At 42.0% G+C, this 20,319-nt stretch overlaps 1 protein-coding gene across 4 annotated transcripts in view; it reads right to left on the reverse strand.

The window, feature by feature from the left end:
* The window catches only part of SRBD1 (S1 RNA binding domain 1), a 181,309-nt gene that overhangs the window by 142,962 nt on the left and 18,028 nt on the right, over positions 1-20,319 (reverse strand). For all 4 annotated transcript variants that reach the window (XM_075595801.1, XM_075595802.1, XM_075595799.1 and 1 more), the window contains exons 8-12: positions 18,750-18,867; positions 18,514-18,652; positions 14,852-14,948; positions 13,638-13,779; positions 7,280-7,383 (exon numbers count right to left, since the gene is read on the reverse strand). In XM_075595801.1, coding sequence (XP_075451916.1) covers positions 7,280-7,383; positions 13,638-13,779; positions 14,852-14,948; positions 18,514-18,652; positions 18,750-18,867 — 600 coding nt within the window. The remainder of the gene's footprint in view (positions 1-7,279; positions 7,384-13,637; positions 13,780-14,851; positions 14,949-18,513; positions 18,653-18,749; positions 18,868-20,319) is intronic.

Genomic DNA, 20,319 nt, shown 5'->3' on the forward strand with positions numbered 1-20,319 from the left:
ATTTAAAGGCTATCCCTATTTCAGCACAGGTGGCTCAGTCTTTGACTGAGTCTCTGATGTAGCCACCTGCGCTGAAGCAGGAATATCATTAAAACCTGACCTGTTGGTGGCCCTTGAGGACTGGAGTTGGCCACCCCTGGTCTATTGTATGTTTCGGCAGCTATTCCACTTGCCACGTGTTTGCTTTACATTGTCATTTAAGGTAGATGATTAGAAAAATGACACTGTCAAGTGTTAAGTACATGGTGGGCTCTATTTAATTTGGTCATAGTAACATTTGTAATTACATGGGGTTGTAATAGCGATTGTCTCTGCGCGTTTGTAACATCACTGGAACATACGCATAAACTGGGAGCGTTTAAGACCATCCACTTGAATACTTGTACAGCAAGGATTCTCCTCACACAACTGCATGCATCTTAAACAAAGAGGACCACTAGTGGTGTATCGTATTTGCAGAGGACTGGACAGTAGTTCCTATATCTCTCCCTCACTATTCCCACTATATGACTACCGTCTTGCTCTCCCTCTTTGTAAACACATGTTCCACCAACTTCCCCAGCACATGTGAACCAATATCTTGAGCCACCACTACTATTTCTGACGCCCAGTTTTCAGGACTCTGTGCAGCTGCTCCCCTTAGGCTGGAGAAGAGAACAGCTACATTGGAATGGATGGTATCAACATCTTTTTTTCAGCAAGGCCCTGCGACTGACAACCCTATGAACATCTACAGATACTGGTCAAAGATAAAAGAAAATCAAATGAGTGGTAATGTCCAGTATTCCAGGAAATCACAACCCTGATCAATAAAAATGGGGAAACCACTTTGGCTCCGACATCCAAATGTTCATATCTGTGTCAACCTATAGATATGAAAATGTTTTGGGACTACAATATAGCAAAAACAACAAGAATAATGCATGGGTGCTGCAAACAAACGCTCTCTGGTAGTGCCAGATAGTAGAATATACATGACGCAGCAAAAAGAAAGAGTTTGAAGCACAGCAAAAGTACATGAAAAATAATTTTACCAAATCAGAAGGTTATCAAAAAGATGCAAGCAACGTGCCGACGTTTGGGCGCCAGCAGGCACTTTTCTTAAGGAAATATTAAATATAGTTTGATAAAAAGTGAAAGCATAGGTTTTGGAAATAAAGTAATAATGCTCAGCAATGAGCAAAACCATCTTACTTCAATGACAGCCTACAACTATATGATATGCTGATCACTAGACCAATAAACACCCCCACTGTCAGATTTGACACTATATCCCCACTAAGGGCTGTTATATAGTGTGTGCGGCCGTGCCTGTTCAAAGGCGCGTGCACGTGCCGCATGCTTTTTGTGTGTATGCTGTGAGCTGTTAAGGTACTGTTTGTGTGTATGTGTATTTTATTATTTATTTTAAAAAAAAAACATTGGTAAAAATAAAATAGTTATTAAATTTGTGCAGACACAAATACATACACACGTATACATATATACACACATATACATACCTATACATACATTCAGCGCCGGTAGCGGCGCAAAAAGATGATTTTCCCCGTCTTCCCCGCGGCCTTTGGATGGAAGGGCTGACTAACCTCAGCCATCTATAACTGCCTTGCGCACGCACGGCGTAGCACGCGGCCGCACTATAGAACCAGCCTAACTCGTGTAGATGAGAGCAGTGAGCTTTTAAAAGCTTAGTACGCAATATTACATCTTTGAAGAACTGTACTTGTCCAGGTGATCCAACAAAATGGATCACAAACTGGAGCTAACTTCGGTTTCTTTAAGACCTTAAGGTAAAATATATACAATAGCATTCAAATTATTGACAATTGTAAGCAGAAGTGATTTGTCTTTACCGAGACCATCATAAATATGGCTATGCCACACAGCACATAAAATCATTCAAACTATGTGTAAGAGATGTGTGCAGAGGTATATTTAATGGAGACAGATTAGGGCAAAATGAAATCCCGGCTTTATTACGCCTGTTCCTTAACAAGGAAAACATACAAAAAGAAACAAAAGAAAGGCCTACTCCACTTTGGAGAAATAACAACCTTTACTCCAGACCTATCTATCTAACTGGGTGGGTAGCTAGGCTGATTTACCACCCCAAATAAGCACACACACGCCTAGCTACCCACCCAGTTAGATAGGGCTGGAGTAAAGGTTATTATATATACACACACCCCACACCAACATAAAGTCTCTTATCTGTTTCTGTTGTTGCTGCTGTAGGGGAAGGCCTCTGTTCTCCTGGGTCAGCATCCTTGTGTGCTATGGCACTCTCTGTGTCCAGGTAGAGGTCTTATCCCCTTGTCTTGCTGTCAGCATACATTCCCTTCTGTGTGCATCAATACATCCTATCCTCATTGCAGCACCTTGTGTGCTGAGGAAAATCTTTGCAGTCCTCCTTATGTCAGCTCAAAAGTGAGCTAAGGAATCTCTCTCCTATTGCTCACATCAGGCTTTTCTCAGGAGTCCTAATCAGCCAGGTGGAGTCTGGTTGATTGTCTGTGTGCAATTAACCAGCACGCTGCTACATTTAGAGGTAGTTTCTCTCAAACAGTGATAAGTCCTTGTTACATACCTCCCCTGTTTGTGGGAAGCTTGGGCTTACCGCGGTCAAAGCCAATCCTTCCACTCTCACTAGATATATTCCTGCGGCTAGAATGAGAGTGGATGGAGAACAAGAACCCTCAGTCCGCTGGGATTGGAGCCCTTTCTCCAGGTTATTAGTGTCTCCTCCAGAAGGTGCTTGAGATCAGCCCCCCTCAGTCGCTCGAGGAGGGCTTTTTCAAGTACAGTCTTTCTTCTGACCGCTTAGTCATGAGTATTCCCCTGTGTTGGGCGATCCTTTCTTTGTAGGCAGACTGTATGGCAACAGTCGCAGAGTGTTTCCGCAAATAGCTTTCTCTCGCCATCTTTTCCATGGACTCCAATTAAGCACTAAATGTCCATTCATTGTAACCCTTTCTCAGATCTTGCAAAGCCTCTGTCAGCTTACTTTTGAATTATGTCTGATGTCCGGAATCTATTTCTACTATCCACTATCTACTATCGCGATTCCACATCTCCCAGTAGACTAAGAGCCAGGCTTAAATCTGTTTCCTTTTCTCTGATTCTGACCTGCAGTTGCTGGTGTTCCTACTGGACATTGTCCAGCTCCAGCCGCAGCCGGGCCCTCACATTATCCAGCAATTTGCGGTCATCGGCCATCGTGGCCTCATAGCGCTGTGTCAAGCTGGCCACTTGACGAACGGACACATCTTCACGCTCTTCCTTTTTGGAGAGCTGTATCTTGAGCTCAGCAATCTGCGTCTGCAGAGCTGCAAGTTGCTGGTATGTGTGTTTAGCTGCCAGCTTAAGCCCTTTCACTTGTAGGTTTTGCTGCATGTTCAACTCATCAGCGAGAGATCCCCGTTTGAGTGCATCCTACAATTCTCCTCTCAGGGCCTTCATCTCATCACTGTGCTCGCTTCCACACATCCTTCATATTTTGGAGCTCTGCATATTTCATCGCCAGGGTCGCTGCTGCTTACGATTTCCACGTCTCTTTCTCCTGGCCGTACTCTCTTTTGGGGATGGAGAAGCTGCTTTGCTTCTCCATGTCTTGCTCTAGTTTCTGGACCTTCTCGTGCTCCCTCTCATACACACAGTCACCTGGCCTCTAAGCTTGGCCTCCAGCGATGCACAGGTTAGCCTTCAGTTCCTCATGCTGTTCTGCAAGGACATACTTGGTTCTCAGACGTTCCTGCAGCACTTTATTTTCTACTTGCAGAGTTCGCTGCTTCTCCTCGGCATTCTGGTTGTGCGTATGGAGACCTTGCAGTTGATTCTGCAGTAGGTGCTCTGCTTATGTGCGTTGCTCCAATGCTTCAAACTTTTCATCTTCCAAAAGTCTATTCCTTTTTTCTAGCTCATGATGCTTGCTATTCATTTCACTGACATGGTCAGTCAAATCAGATCTACCTCTTTCAGGCTGATATTTACTCTTTTTACAGTCTCTCTAATATTCAGGGCCTCTTCATAGTCCTCCTTCCACTTACGCACTTCTGATTTGAGACTCCCGGTCTCCTGGTGTGAGACTTTGTGAAGATTGAGATAATGTGTGTGGCTCAGGCTATATGAAGACAGACTATCGTCACCTCCATTTTGGCGCAGTAGCCATTTTGAGTGTTTGAATGTATGTATATTTTTGTATGATCTGTGAATGATTGATATCCTGCAGTGTATCGCTCCTAGATGTAACTCGCCCTTGTATAATTCCTACGAGTCATGAAAGAAATTGAAATTGCATTCGTAAGAGGTTTTTCCTGCCTTAGACAATTCTGCTGACCTTAGGTTCTGTTATCTGACAGATACAGTACACACAGAGGGCTAAACAGGGTTACTCCGTAAAGTCAGAAGGTTAAGGGGCCCACATTACTGTAATATATAGGATAAGAAAATAGCATGTGAAGCATATTTATGTATTAATAAGTATTTTTTTATAAGTCATCATATTGTTATTTATCTCTAAGCCAGCCCCCTTAAAGGGCGTATTACTCATTTTGAAATGTATAAAAATGTGATACCAACCAATATGTTTTCAGAGGTATGAGTTAATTTTTGAATTCTCTCTCACTTGTACCTTGGTGCAGATAAACTCACGTTGATACTTTGAACCCTTGACTCATTGATTTTATTTCTACGCTTTCACAACTTCTATCCCTAGGTTGAGGGTGTGAAGCTCCTTTTGAGAGACTTTATGATCCATACTAAGACTGAAGATCACTTTTTGAGAGATGTCCAGCTCCTCAGCGAGACTGAAGTTCCTTTTTAGAAACTTCCAGTTCTGTGCGGAAACTTGGTGTGAGGCATCCAGTTCTATGCGGAAAGTATGAACCTCATTCTGACATAATTCCAACTCTCTATGGCAATTGTGAAGCTCTTGCTCAGAGACTAATCTCTTTCAGTGCCTCCTCATACTTCTTTAGATTAGCAAACATTCGGTCAGACATGCTCCGCTTTTCATCCATGGCGGTAATAGTAGTGTTCGCCGTACCTAGATCCGTCCTTAGATCCTCCAATTCGATCTTGGCTGCAGAGTAAATTGCGAGCAGTCTTCTGTAGCTCAGCATTATTTTCTCTCAAATTTTCACGAAGCAGATCACTGTTATGCCTGGCAGCTTGCAGTGCATCTTCAGGGCTGGTCAAGGGATCGTCACTCACTGGTTCCGGCTCTGCTTCCCTGGTATGGTTGGTTGAGGGTTCCTCACTGTTGGCACCGGATAGACACTTCTTTGGGTTACACGACTTCTGCCTTGGGCCCTCTAGATATTCTGTCATCCGCGTGACGAATTCTCCCTTTTCTCTAGGCTGCAGGGCATCTCGGACCCCCTTTTTTTTCAGCGGGATCTGCGAGCGTTTCTGTTCCTTCCACGGTAAGTGAAGAACCGCTTCTCTTTCTTTTTCAGCTTTTTTGTTTTGGACGACTCCGTCCCATCAAAGATACTGGGGTCCCCGTCTTTATTTGTAACTTCAGCAGCTTCACTGTATCCGTCAGGCTTTTCTTGCAGTTGCGTTAGCTGGCAGGAATATTTGGGGTCATAGAGACCTGTTTGTTCGGTGCGTACCTAGTTTAGGCACCTCCACAATTCTTGGGGTGTGGCTCTGTTCGGGTTCCCAATAAGAGATATCTTCATCCTTATCTGTATCCTCATAGGACTGGAAGGGCCACTCTTCCGTGGGGTAGGGTTCATTACAGGAATGTCACATCTTGTCCTCCATTTTGGGTCTATCAGGTGTATTTTTCTTCCTGACCTCAGGAGGCGCCATTGCAGCTGTTTTGACTGTATTTCGCTATAACCCCAGATGGTAGTCCTACAGGTGGGCAGACTTTGCTTTCAGAGTTTGTAGCTCTCAGAGGCGTCTCTGAAAACTTTCTTTTTCTTCTTTACTTTGGTAGGTTCTGAAACATCAGCAGTGCTCTGCACACATTCTCTCATCAGTGATACTGGATGTGCCCTTGCCAAGTAAAACTTCTGTATCTTCCTTGCTGCTGCAGTTCCTTGGCATGTTGAAAAAAAATATTCATCTGGCTGTAGACCTTTTTCTGGAGCCACATAGGCATCATCCTCATCATCGGAATACGGCCTGAAGGGACTCTTGCAGAGTCTGTATTTGACTTAAGCTGGACGGCCATTTTAAAATCCCATGGGGGTTTTTTTTCACAAGTGGCGGGGTAGACTCTGGTCACAGCATCAGTCCCTTGTGTGGGTCACCGTCTGTCGCTGTCCTCCCACTTAAACTGTGGCGTTGTAGCTTTCTCCAGTGCAGTGTTCCTGCCTGCATGGGTAGCCCTTTCATTCTGGTCACTTCTGCACGTGATTCTTTATTTTGTTGCTCAGGCTGTTTGCAGGAACTGTATGTAGGCAAAAGCACAACAAATTTCACGGACAGTCTCCGGGGCCCCCTTGAACTTCATTGGCCACTCTCACCCACTTCTGACACCATATGTAAGAGATGTGTTCTGAGGTATATTTAATGGAGACCGATTAGGGTGAAATGAAATCCCGGCTTTATTACGCCTGTTCCTTTAACAAGGAAAAACATACAAAAAGAAAGGAAAGACATACAAAATAAAGGCCTACTCCACTTTGGAGAAATAACAACCTTTACTCCAGACCTATCTATCTAACTGGGTGGATAGCTAGGCTTATTACCACCCCAAACATACATATACACATACACACACCAGTCCAACAAGAAAGTCTCACCTCTTTCTGTTGTTGCTGCTGTAGGGGGAATGCCTCTCTGTTCTCCTGGGTCAGCATCCGTGTGTGCTATGGCACTCTGTGTCCAGGTATAGAGGTCTTGTCCCCTTGTCCCCTTGTCTTGCTGTCAGCATACAGTCCTTCTGTGTGCATCAGTACATCATCTCCTCATTGCAGCACCTTGTGTGCCGAGGAAAATCTCTGCAGTCCTCCTTATGTCAGCCCAAATGTGAGCTATGGAATCTCTTCCTGTTGCTCATATCAAGCTTTTCTCAGTCCTAATCAGCCAGGTGGAGTCTGGTTGATTGCCTGTGTGCAATTAACCAGCACGTTGCTGGCTTTAGAGACAGTTTCTCTCAAACAGTTATACGTCCCTGTTACACTATGGAAAACCCTTTCTTGTCCAACAAGTTTAATGTTTGTGTAACTGTAACCTGTCTGTAATGCAGCAAGACATCCGAGTGGCATTTCAGTATGTGACTGCATGGAATAAAACTAATTCTTTAAGAATATATACAGACCTTTCATTCACACACCACCTACAGAATGCATCCTTCACCCTGTCAGGAATGTTGACCTTTGCTGTCAGGATTTTCAGATTTTCCCCTCGGTTAATGGCCAGAATCTGAAAGCAAACATAAATGGCAAAGACAGATGACACACAAAATACCCAAAAGATAAACTCATCAAGTCAACATTCATATAAGCACTTTGACATTCAGCAGGAGCCCAGGCTGGTTGCAATCAGGTAATAATAAAAATGTACTGTATTAAGTAACTAAGACGCAAGTTTTCATACTGTGTGCTAAAACGATTTAACTAGAAGCACCTATTAAATAATAGAATAATTAGCAACATGACTTTCATCATGCAATACTGTACAGGTATGTAATGCATTGCAGTGTATATATAAGGGTACAGAAGACTGCATGTCTGATAATTTCCTGCAGCGTGTGCTGATTGAGCACAGAAACAAACCGTACACCAATAATTAGTTGTGCTATTTGTTTTCTCTACTGACACTTGACCTGTAAATTTTTATGAACTCCTGATACATTTTAAGCATCCATATACATTGTTATATTATCTCCATATTTTTTTTTGGGGGGGGGGGGTGGTTATTGGAGACGGTGTCTAAGCAACCACATAAATACTTCGTGAATTTTATTAATAATCGCAAACAGTCTCTCTGAAAAAAAAAAAAAAAACTTCTTTATGCAGACAACTAAAAGAAAAGCTAGAGTTAGCACAGGAGTGGCCAAATCCAGTCCTCAAGGGCCACTGTCAGGTTTTCAGGACATCCCTGCTTCAGCACAGGTGTCTCAATCTCAGTCTTTGATTGAGCCAACTGTGCTGAAGCAGGGCTATCCTGAAGGTGGTCCTTGAGAACTGGAGTTGCCCACCCCTGACTTACCATCTTACAGAAAAGTAACGTAACTTGAGACAGTCAAATCCTGCGCTTACTTTGGTTCCATAAGACTTCAGAAGTTATACAGAATAGAATAAGGTTTACATGGGGGGGAGAGGGGGGGGGAGAGAATTCATGAAGTTAACAGCGGATCGGTGCGTCAACCCATACCAGCGCTTGATGAATCTGTCCCAGTGAATACTGGAAAGAAGGAAGAGCAGATGGGAAGACTCAGGCCCCTTCATATGTTTCAGAGGAGACAGAAAACACAGTAGCAGGATTCAGGTGAGGGTGCCCTGCCTGCCCATGTACAGACTATATGTGAAGGTTTGCAAACGTAGTTCCTACTTGCATCCAACCTAGAGCATATAAAGAGGTCTGTGTGTTGTGGCTGTATTTCTGATAACTAATAAGAGCTATTCCTTCCCAAACAGTGAATGCTCATAAAGTAAAAACAGACTACTGGTCACAATAAGTTACAATGGCCAATTAAATTTAAGATAAGTTTTCCGTGTCTAAATTTGCCAAACCCTTTAAACAACTGAATAGCACCAAAAAAAAAAAAAACTGTACCCTAGTGGGGTTATTCATGAAGGTCCGCTAAGGGTTAACAGCAGAGCCAGCATCAACTCCCATTGACTTGTAAGGGAGTCAACTACGGATCGGTTGCGTTAACCAGTAATGGACCTTCGTGAATAACCACTCATGTTTGTATGTACGGTATATTGGTTCTTATATTGCAACCTGTAAAAAGGAATTACTCATCATTTATACAGAAGGGGGGGGGGGGGGGGGGAATACTCGAGAAGTACAGTATGTAAGCAAATTGGGTCAAGGAATTGGCCTTACCCCCTTCAAGCGTTACATTACATTGGAAAATTGCATCACGACTCCAGTAAGTGAAGAAATAGAAAAAAAAAACACAATGAAAAGTTGGCATTCTCCTCGTGTTATTGCACATAGGCCCTGAGCACTGTCACTATCGAGCATGCTGTGTCAATCACAAACTTTAATTCAATCACTGGCTACCTCAGACATGTCACATATGTTAAATGCAACATTTGCAATGACTCCAGGACATAGTAACAATTTATATTCCTCAATTTTACTGAGGAAGTGACATACTAAGCCTGACATATCGTTGACCGACAAAGTTCATAATAAAAATCTCATGTGAAATATTATAGCATCGGGTACCATGGCTGCCAAGGCAGACGATTTCATGCAGAGATTTGCAAGTGTGTGAACCAATGATGGTTTTATATTTGGTGGGCGCTGAAATGCTAATTGAATCCAAAACCGACTATTTTAGCAATGAACCGTCTCATGGTAATTTTTAATCTGATAGTATTAGAACCCTTATACATTTTACTTGGCGTAAATATAGAGAAGCAAATATGGCATACAAGACTTTACATAACTTATAAAGAACAACATTTTCCCCAAAGCATCTCGCCATCTAAAGTAGTGCTCAAAATGTGTGTAACATGTTGAGCTAGGAGCTGGAGATTACGGCAGTAGTCGCTATGCGAAGACCTTTGTAGCATGCCACATTGAATAGAGGCCAAACTAAAAAATACAAAAGACGCAGAACAAAAAGGAAGTGTTAGGACTTGCAAACGAGGGGATAGCGTGGCGTGGTTTTCATGCCTGAAATGCTTTGGCCAAATAATTGAACTAAGTGACCCTCACTTATGAAAAAAAAACAGATCAGTAAAAACTACGTGGTTTGTCATATTGGATGTAGCACAGACTTTTTTTCCTATCATATCACATGAGGTCACAAATCGGAGTAGCGCTCCTTGAAAAGTGTTTGGTGGCTTTGGGTTCTGAGCTTATGGGGGGGAGTGGGTGTGTGTGTATATAAACTCAGAAGCACAGAGAAACAAAGACAGGGGTAAGGAAAGTAACAGAAAATGAAGTGGAAGTCGTCACATGCAAAGAGGGGGGGGGGGGGAGAAGGAGTCCCAAACATTCATGTAAAAAAATTACAGTTAAATTATTTTATGAAAAATTACTTTATTTGTAGAAAATATTTTGTTTTGTTATTTTTATACAGCCTTGCAAGTCGGAGGTCTTCAAGCCGCACCCTAATGTTTACTCCAGGCACCTCTCCAGCTCCAGAGATGCTTACTGGTGTAGTTACAGGTATTAAAGCTCCCTCCAGGTAAATCAAAATGGCTGTTAAATCTCAAAAAAAGGTCCCAGGAACCAATAGGAAGGCGCAACATCATCTGTTTGCGTCTTCCCATTGTACACCCGTCTATACAGTATGTCCAGGATTAACACATAACTACACCAAGTATCTTGGAAACCCGGGAACACACCAGCAAAAAGTAACGTGGTATACCTTCATAAAACCCCACGGGTCCAATGCTGTTAAAAAAAAAAATATATATATATATATATATATATATATATATATATTTATATTTATATATGAAAGAGGCATGATTGCTGCTTTAAATGTAATCAAAAGCTATAGCACTGAGGTCATGTCTGAGGTGAGCAGTCTCAGAAAAACAACTCCTTACTATAAGCTAATGCCACAAACTAATGAGTCAATACCATTAACACCTGCACATTAAATATATTTATCTTGGCAGAATTCCCAGAAAAGGTGAAATTTTATATTTCTGAACTGTAATTAGAAAGCACTCTTTTGTGCAGGACTCAGACTAAAATGTTTGCTACTGCAACCAAACCTAATACTTTAAGCCAAGCAACTTGGCACCCAATTGACAAATGATGGGTCTTGACGCCACAAACACTTGCTTTTGCCAGCACGGAAAGGGGAAAGGAGAGCCATAAAAAGAAAGAGAGAGGAGGATCGAAACAGAGATTTAAAAAAATTACGGATTCTGAAAAGCCATTGCAACGTCAATACCCAAAGCGACCGATGCAAAAGCCATTAATTGTCCTAAATATCTATCGTGTTGATAACATTTGTTTCAAGTGAGCCACAGAAACCCTTTTTTCCAGGCCTGTCTAGACCAAAGCAGCGGTTCTGGATGACGTCGCAATCTAAAACACAGGAGAAACGCCGGCCAGCATTCGTTCCACTGCTACACGGCTGAAAATGCTCACTATCTGCATGGGTCGCAACAGAATCCCAAGGCAATGAACAGGCATGTGAAACCTAAGCCTTACCTGCAGCTCTAAACATGTCTCAAAGCATTCCTGGGGTTATGTTAGAGCACCAGTTTACAGACCAACAGATTATTTACATATGAAGGGGAATTTGACGCAGATGCCATACTTTTTCTGAAGTCAGACTCTAGGAAACAGTGCAATTCAAAGAAAATGTTTGATACCCGCTGGTTTGCAGGCAGATTTTAGACCAAATAGCTCGGATTCTGTAAGAGGTGGTATTCCACATGTGTGCTCACTTTGGGCCTTATATACCAGATTGCCAACTGGGTATCCAGCAAAAAGTGAATTATTGGTGACAAAACCACCATGTCTTTCTTGTTTTGTTCATCTTTCCCTCAGCAGCTCAGACATTCTTGCTAGGAGACAACTGGAAGGAAATAGCTGAACAGGTGTTGAGCAGGAGTGGCCAACTATAGTCCTCAAGGGCCACCAACAGGTCCGGTCTGCTTCAGCAGAGTTGGATCAATCAGTAGCTCAGTCAAAGACTGCACCACCTGTGCTGAAGCATGGATAACAGAGATATTGATCCTCAGAGGATCAACAGAAGAAAACCCCAAAGTTGCACTCTACCACTGGTGTAACAATGATATATTAATAGGAGAAAATGATTTCACTTTACCCCAAAACGACCATAAAAACAAAAACAATAAAAATGTATTTCTTATAAACTCATCTAAGTGCTTTAAACTATATACACAGTGAAATGTAAAATCCGGTTGAAATTGAATGAACCAGGAAACTTAGTATAGTCAATAAAGAGACTAAAAAGTAGTTGGTAGTCTCTAAAAACCTGGACTGACCGGTGTTGAGACTTGGATTGCACAAACACAAAGGCTAATTCTGTACCATGTGCTTGAAGTCTCTAAACAGCTGGTTAGATGCAGGGATTCTAACTTAATAAACGTGGATAACTTAGTGCTGCATATCTGTTATCTATCAATATAGAAAAACCAACAGAAGTAGGGCATGGCATAAATAGTGTGACAAATTGTAGGCGCAAGTCAATATGTAACTATGCAGATAAAGCCAAAATGTATCAGAAGACACACAGTCATAAGATCACTACACATACAAAGCATAAGGCTGCGTCCATACAGGGGCAGACCGCGCGGACGCATCCACACGCTGAGAGATCAGACTGCCTAAAGGCAGTGATCGCGTCTATAGACCGTGCGGGCGCGCAGAAGCGGGAGGGGCACGCATTGCGCGTGAAATCAGTCAAAATGGATTTCTCGCGCGATAGGGCGGTGACGTGAGCGGTTCGCCCAATGACGCAGTGTCTATGGACGCAGCTTAAGCGCTTCTGCTCGCAAATAAATAGCAGCAGCAGCATGTCACACACACACACACCCCAGCATTGCAACCTATAGTACTCTGATCACTGCATCCCCACTTAGATCGTAAGCAGTGTAAGTGGACCCAAGGAGAGTGTACTCAATATCCACTCTGGTCACAATAGCATATCGCAGCCTAAGAGGTGCACATTGTAAGGTGCAAAGAAGTGTGTAAGTATGAAAACCTGTTGGTACCTCGAGAAATAGAGTTGGCTACCCGAGTTGGAGCTTATTCGTTCATTGGTTGTGAAGTAGCTCATTTTGAAATACTCAATGGGATTATTTACAATAACAAACAGGTATTTGACTGGTTACAATACTCGCTGTATGTATGTATAAACATTCTACATATCTGAACGAATGTAGAATGTGCCATCATCAAATATTTCGAGAGAGAGAGCGAGAGACAGAGCGAGAGGAAAAAAAAAAGCGAGAGGGAGCGAGAGGAAAAAAAAAAGCGAGAGAGAGCAAGAGGGAAAAAAAAAGCGAGAGAGAGCGAGAGGGAAAAAAAAAGCGAGAGAGAGCGAGAGGAAAATAAAAAGCAAGAGAGAGCGAGAGGAAAAAAAAAGCGAGAGAGAGCGAGAGGAAAAAAAAAGTGAGAGAGGAAAAAAAAGCGAGAGGAAAAAAAAAAAAAAGCGAGAGCAAGAGGAAAAAAGAGAGAGAGAGAGGAAAAAAGAGAGCGAACATGAGGAGGTGGATTCAAAGAGGTAGTGTGGTTGCCTGTTCAAGCAGGAAAAGGACATGGACTGTTCCAATAGGCAGGGGGATGAGGAGCTGCCCAACTCACAGAGGAGCAGAGGGGATTTGCCAAAGCAACAGGCCCAGACGCCAGATAAAACAGTTACATTAGTAACGACATGAACAATGAGTAATGATTGCAGTCACATAACCGGATGAAACCATACAGGGGCCAGAACACCACCCTTATTTTTTTTTATAGCATATATTTTAAACCACGGTGTGCAAGACAAATACTGTATTTACCTGATGATGCTGAATTCTGTTTATATTGGAAGTAAAGTCGTGGTATAAATGGAATTTGTCTACGTCTTTCACATTTCCTTCCTTCTCCTTTCCTGTTGCCTTGGCCAGTGTTGAATGGATTGTGACGTAATTTTGTTTACATCTTAAAATAAAAGAAGAACAATGAGCTGGTAAGGTAACAGAATGAATAGTTTGTACATGCACATTAACTCCTAAGTGGTATCCAGGGCCCATCTAAAACTGCAGGAGTCACATCAATAAACAGTGATATTCAGAGCAGTAGTTCCCAAATCTCACCTTGCTACCCGTACCTCCTTTCACATCGGATTGTTTCATTAGCCAACACAGCAATGCTTCAATTTAGTATATTGCTGGAATACCACCTACCCACCCCCATCAAGAACTTGTACTAGTTGCAGACGCCAGAGGAAAAGTTCGGGCACATCCGAGTTAGAACATTCCCCTAATATCCAAGTCTAACAATAACCATGAGCACACGCAGGCAAAATATAGGAAGCAATTCGAAATAACATCATTTTACCGGGATTAGAGGAAGCGCGGTGACCAAGCTACTGTAACAAGTTAAAATGAAAGCCAGGTGGAACCAGTGTCAGACAGTTGTGACACGGCAATACTCGTACCGTTTAGTGCGGCAAATCTTTAATACTGTACCATGCTAAATGCTTGGTGCAGTCAACATGGGGGTCACTTTATTGGACTAAGTAATGTACAATGTAAAAAACATAGCTGTGTGTCCCACTTCTCAAACGTAGCACAGGTGAAGCAAGGAAGTACTGTAAGTAGGGAAGAAGGCATGCAGGACACAAAGCAGGGGTGGCCAACTCCAGTCCACAAGGGCCACCAACAGATCAGGTTTTCAGAATATCCCTGCTTCAGCACAGGTAGCTCAGTCAATGACAGCCACCAATGAAGCAGGGATATCCTTAAAACCTGATCTGTTGGTGGCCCTTGGTCACTCCTGCAGAAGTCTCAACATTACGACCTTTGGGCACTATTGTCAGTGGCACAAGCATTATTGTTGAACTTTTATGGATACACAGAAGGTTGACACAGAGCAAGGTACAAGTAAATCAGTACTTAGCCATCTTATTTGGGAGGCTGGCATAGAAAGCCATGCAAAATACTGAGAAACAAAACGTAAATATCAAGAAGATTTTTGTATTTATTTTGTTAGATAGAATGATAATTCTTACTGGTTCCTGATGTGCTCCAGCGTATCCTTATCTTTAGCAATCATGTCTGCTAGGATGTGCTGCACCCCAGTCTCTATATCTTGCAAGGCTGAAAGTCCTTCAAAATTGGGGAGAAAAAAAAAAAACCACAATATCAAAAATATGAATCTAGAAAATGTAACCTGATACACATCTTGCAATGTACAGTACAGGCATACCCCGCATTAACGTACGCAATGGGACTGGAGCATGTATGTAAAGCGAAAATGTACTTAAAGTGAAGCATTACCTTTTTCCCACTTATCGATGCATGTACTGTACTGCAACCGTCATATACGTGCGTAACTGATGTAAATAACACATTTGTAACAGGCTCATAGTCTCCCCGCTTGCACACAGCTTCGGTACAGGTAGGGAGCCGGTCGGTATTGCTGTTCAGGACGTGCTGACAGGCGCATGCGTGAGCTGCCGTTTGACTATTGGGCGATATGTACTTACTTGCGAGTGTACTTAAAGTGAGTGTCCTTAAAGCGGGGTATGCCTGTAGTATATTCAGTGGCATGGAAATGACTGAAATGTAAGCGATTCTCTCTGAGCATTTCTCACTGCTGCAAGAAAGCAGGAATACAGCAGTGACTAAGCTTGTAGTGATCGGAATGGAGGTTTAATGCAATTCCATGCAACTTTCATTATGGCAGCCTTCATTTAAAATCCTGTATAACATCACCTCAAATCAATATTTCAGAAAACAACTTCAATACAAAAAAAAACACACACAAAATTCTTCTGTATTTGGTACCATTTTTAAATGACCTGAAAATTGCAGGGAGACATTTAGGGATGCTCAGGGAACCCACAGGTTTCTAGGAATCCTGGTTGAAAACCCCTAACCTTTTAATGCTATACAACACTACACAATGTAACGGGCAGCCCACACCCCACAACACTTTAAGGTGCAATTGAAACAAAAAATATATTCTTTTTCACAAAGGGAGAAGGAACATTCAGTGCGTATGAGCACTAACTCCTGGTTCAGTGCGTATGAGCACTAACTCCTGGTTCAGTGCGTATGAGCACTAACTCCTGGTTCAGTGCGTATGAGCACTAACTCCTGGTTCAGTGCGTATGAGCACTAACTCCTGGTTCAGTGCGTATGAGCACTAACTCCTGGTTCAGTGCGTATGAGCACTAACTCCTGGTTCAGTGCGTATGAGCACTAACTCCTGGTTCAGTGCGTATGAGCACTAACTCCTGGTTCAATGCCCGGTGTCAGCGCCTTGTGACCAAAATCAGATAATAAGTCCATCTACGCAGGAACTGTGTCTATAAAACCCCTATGTGCTGCGTACCGCGTACTATACTGTAATTGTGAAGCACTGAGTCCCATTGAGAGAAAGGCGCTATAAGAAATAAAGTTATTATTAAGTCACGTTGACTTTTTTTTGCTCTTTTCTAATTGGCAGCGATAGTTACAGGGCCATGCTACAGTATTCACCTTATCTTTCCAGACACGGACAATCACTTTCTACGGTAAGCGATACCTTCTATTAGCAACCCCAACATGCTTTGTATAATGTCATATCTGTTGAGGTGCTTTTTGCAGGTAGGCACGGAGCCTACACATGTGAAAAGCTATTAGGCATATCAAATGAAATAAATGAATGGAACGAAAGAGCTCTAAGTATCTGAGATTTAACTGCACAAAAAATAGAAGTACTGACTAATTGAGGGAAGGCATGAAAAGGCATCCAATTAATAAGTAATTGGGCAATTACAAGCCACACTTTCACTTTTAGGGCTAGTTCTCCTATAGTGGTCATGATTTCTCTTTTGTTGTGAAACATCGCCCCCTACTGACTGACCTGAAACTGCATGCACTATTGAGGTCTAACACTGATATTTTACCAGTGGTTATAAATTCAATCAATACCATTTAAACTGGTAAGAAAATGCATGGATGCGGCTTTAATAAGTTAACCCCTTGATTGCCTGGAGGGCCTGAAATGCCTTGCACTGCTGTCCCATCAGACAGTAAATGTGGGTAAAATTATCTTATATTTCACCTCTGATTTCATCTTTACACAACCTCTGTTTACAATAACATTGGATGATATTTCACTGGGTTTTTTGTTTGCCTTCCTCTGGATCAATATACTGCAAGTACGGATATAGGATAAAGTATGTATCGTCTAAACGAATCATAGGTTGAACTTGGACGTATATGTCTTTTTTCAACCTCATCTACTATGTAATAATATCAAAAGTAAGTACAGATTAGTATGCTCATCATGGTCCCAAGATGTCCATACACCGCAAGCATGTATTCTTAAATAATAAAGTTTAGTTTTAAATTTACACCATCATCCCAATACAGTGTACGAGTGCTCTATTGGGGTTCTTTCCTCCATTGTTTATCATTATGTATTCTTAACAACCACCACCACCACCAGTGGGGTGAAGAATAAAGAATGAGGACATTTATTCTAGGAAATTACATTCTTGGAGCATTTTAACTCACACGGCCCAGTGCCATTGTGATTTCTTAACCATTACAATGATAGACTTTTGTCTGGTTTTATCCTTTTCCTGTCTTTTCAGGTAATACCCAGCTAACATCTCTCTATACGTCATAGAGTTGTCTGAAGCTTCTGAACGATCTTCGCATTTAGGGTCCAAGTTTTACATCCATACATGAGCACGGGCAGAATACACTGGTTGATTGCTTTCCTCCAAAACGCACTGTGAAAAGTTCCCCTAAAAGATTGTCTTGTTTCTCTAAATGTATTCCACCCCATCTTCATTCTCCTATTGATTTCATACTAAAGGTTTCCCTTCATATCTGATGGCCGAGGTAGACCTAGTTTTCAACTTCTAATCCATTCCGTTCGATCGTTATAATTGGCACATTTGCCAAACATTACTTTGGTCTTGCTGAGATTCATACAAAGGCCCACCTTTTCACATGCTTCAGTGAAATCTGCAATTTGCTGCTGAAGGTCTTCTGGACTTGTGGCAAAAAGAACAATGTCCTCTCCAAATCGTAGGAGACTCAAGCATTCACCATTCATTTTCCTTCCCAGTTCAATGTCTTCAAACATTCAAGAGTTGCTGTGAAAAGCTTTGGTCACATGATACCCCTGTGTCACACCCTTGCTGATCCTTATCGTGCTTATCTCCATGTAGTCTAATGACTGATGTGGCATTCTCAAACGCTCATTAGAATATGAAACATGTGCTGCTTCAACATTTTAACTTAATGCATTTAAAAAAGCAGAGGTGTAGAAAGAATCAAATTCTCTTTATGGGTGCTGAAGGTAATTTATATTGAAACAAAAGGGCTAAACCGAAAATTCCAAAATATTCATTCAATTATCATCTTGAATAAACTTTTGACAATAGCTTGAAGCACACTAGTTTGTGAAGGCTATAAATACGCTTGGCACATCTGCTTCCTTCATATAGCCTGCAAAGCATATTTTGAATGCACACGTCATAAGAAGGTACCGCTTTCTTAAATACTATCTACAAACAGCAGTACTAGCCGACAGATCCTGCCAAGCAGATTTGTCATTGTTAGCCCCACATCATGCATTTCTCTAAGTGGAATAAGCCACTGCAACAGTGACCTTTCACCATCATTCCACAGCTATAGGTTCCCGTTAAAAGAAGGAAATGATCGTTACCTTCAACATTACTTTTCAGATACATGCACAGATTAAGTTGGCCTGGGGTTTCAACCAGAGCTTTTGCAGCACTTTCTAATCCAAGCTGCCTGGCTCTCTGCGCTTTCGTCCCTTTGCTTCCAGTTTTGAAAGGCGCGTACTGTGTATGGAAGAGAAGATAGAAGGTATAGTATTGTAAACTGCCATCAATAAAACATAATATAGCAATTGTTAGGATTATAAAGAGATATACTAACCACATGCTCAATTTCATCCATCGATTTACAGTTTAACATGGCTGTTTGCAAGCAGGCGTTCAGCTTTCCTTCTTTCTTAAGTTTTTCTATGAGGTTATGTGCTTTCTTGGCGACAGAACTAAACAAGAAAGAAAGAGACCATTCTAGGAACAAAGAATGCAAAGATGCATCAGGTTTTATGTTCCAGGTACCATTGTTTGAATCTGGACGGCGAGACATTTGTACCCCAGGGTTAGGTGAGAACAATAGCTATGTCTTCCTCATAAACTTCATTAAAACACAGCGATAATATAGTATTCTTTTTAGAACTAGATGAACCAGAGTAAATTAAACATGCAACCATTATCAACTTATCATAAATTTCATAAGAAAAGGCATTAACTAAATGTCATATTACAGATGGACTAAACATGTACAGAAATGGTTGATAGGATTCAACCAAAAGAATCCTTTTTATTGCACTCACTGAGAACATAGAATGTGATGCTTTGCCAGGCCTTTACTGCAGCTGTATTCAGTTGTTGTTTGTTTGTGGGTCTTTCTGCATTAAGTTGTCTTCAGCAAGTGAAATGCATGCTCGATCAGGTTGAGATCAGGTGATCGACTCGGCCATTGCAGAATATTCCACTTTTTTGCCTTAAAAAACTCCTGGGTTGCTTTCGCAGTATGTTTTCGGTCATTGTCCATCTGTAAAGTGAAGCGCCGTTAAATCAACTTCGCTGAATTTGGCTGAATCTGAGCAGACAATATATCCCTATACACTTCAGAATTCATCTGGCTGCTCCGGACTTCTGTCACATCATTAATAAACACTAGTGACAGTGCCATTGTAAGCCATGCATGCCCATGCCATCACACTGCCTCCACCGTGTTTTACAGATGATGTGGTATGCTTCGGATCATGAGCCGTTCCAAGCCTCCTCCATACTTTTTTCTTCCCATCATTCTGGTACAGGTTGATCTTAGTTTAATCTGTCCAAAGAATGCTGTTCCAGAACTGGGCTGGCTTTTTTAGATATTGTTTGGCAAAGTCTAATCTGGCCTTTCTATTCTTGAGGCTTATGAATGGTTTTGCACCTTTTGCTCTCGTGAAGTCTTCTCTTTATGGTAGTCTTGGATAAAGATATGCCTACCTCCTGGAGAGTGTCCTTCACTTGGCTAGAAGTTGTGAAGTGGTTTTTCTTTACCATGGAAAGGATCCTACGATCATACACCACTGTTGTCTTCCATGGACGTCCAGGCCTTTTTGTGTTGCCGAGCTCACCAGCGCATTCTTTTTTTCTCAGAATGTACCAAACTGTTGATTTGGCCTCTCCTAATGTTCCTGCTATCTCTCTGATGGATGTTCTTTTTTTTGCAGCCTAAAGATGCCTTGTTTCACTTGCATTGAGAGCTCCTTTGACCACATGCTGTGGGTTCACAGCAACAGCTTCCAAATGCGAATGCCACACCTGGAATCAACTCCAGACCATTTACCTGCTTAATTGATGATGAAATAACAAAGGAATAGCCCACACCTGTCATGAAACAGCTTTTGAGTCAATTGTCCAATTACTTTTGGTCCCTTGAA

Source organism: Ascaphus truei, chromosome 4 (assembly GCF_040206685.1).
Source record: "Ascaphus truei isolate aAscTru1 chromosome 4, aAscTru1.hap1, whole genome shotgun sequence".
Classification (NCBI taxonomy): Eukaryota; Metazoa; Chordata; class Amphibia; order Anura; family Ascaphidae; genus Ascaphus; species Ascaphus truei.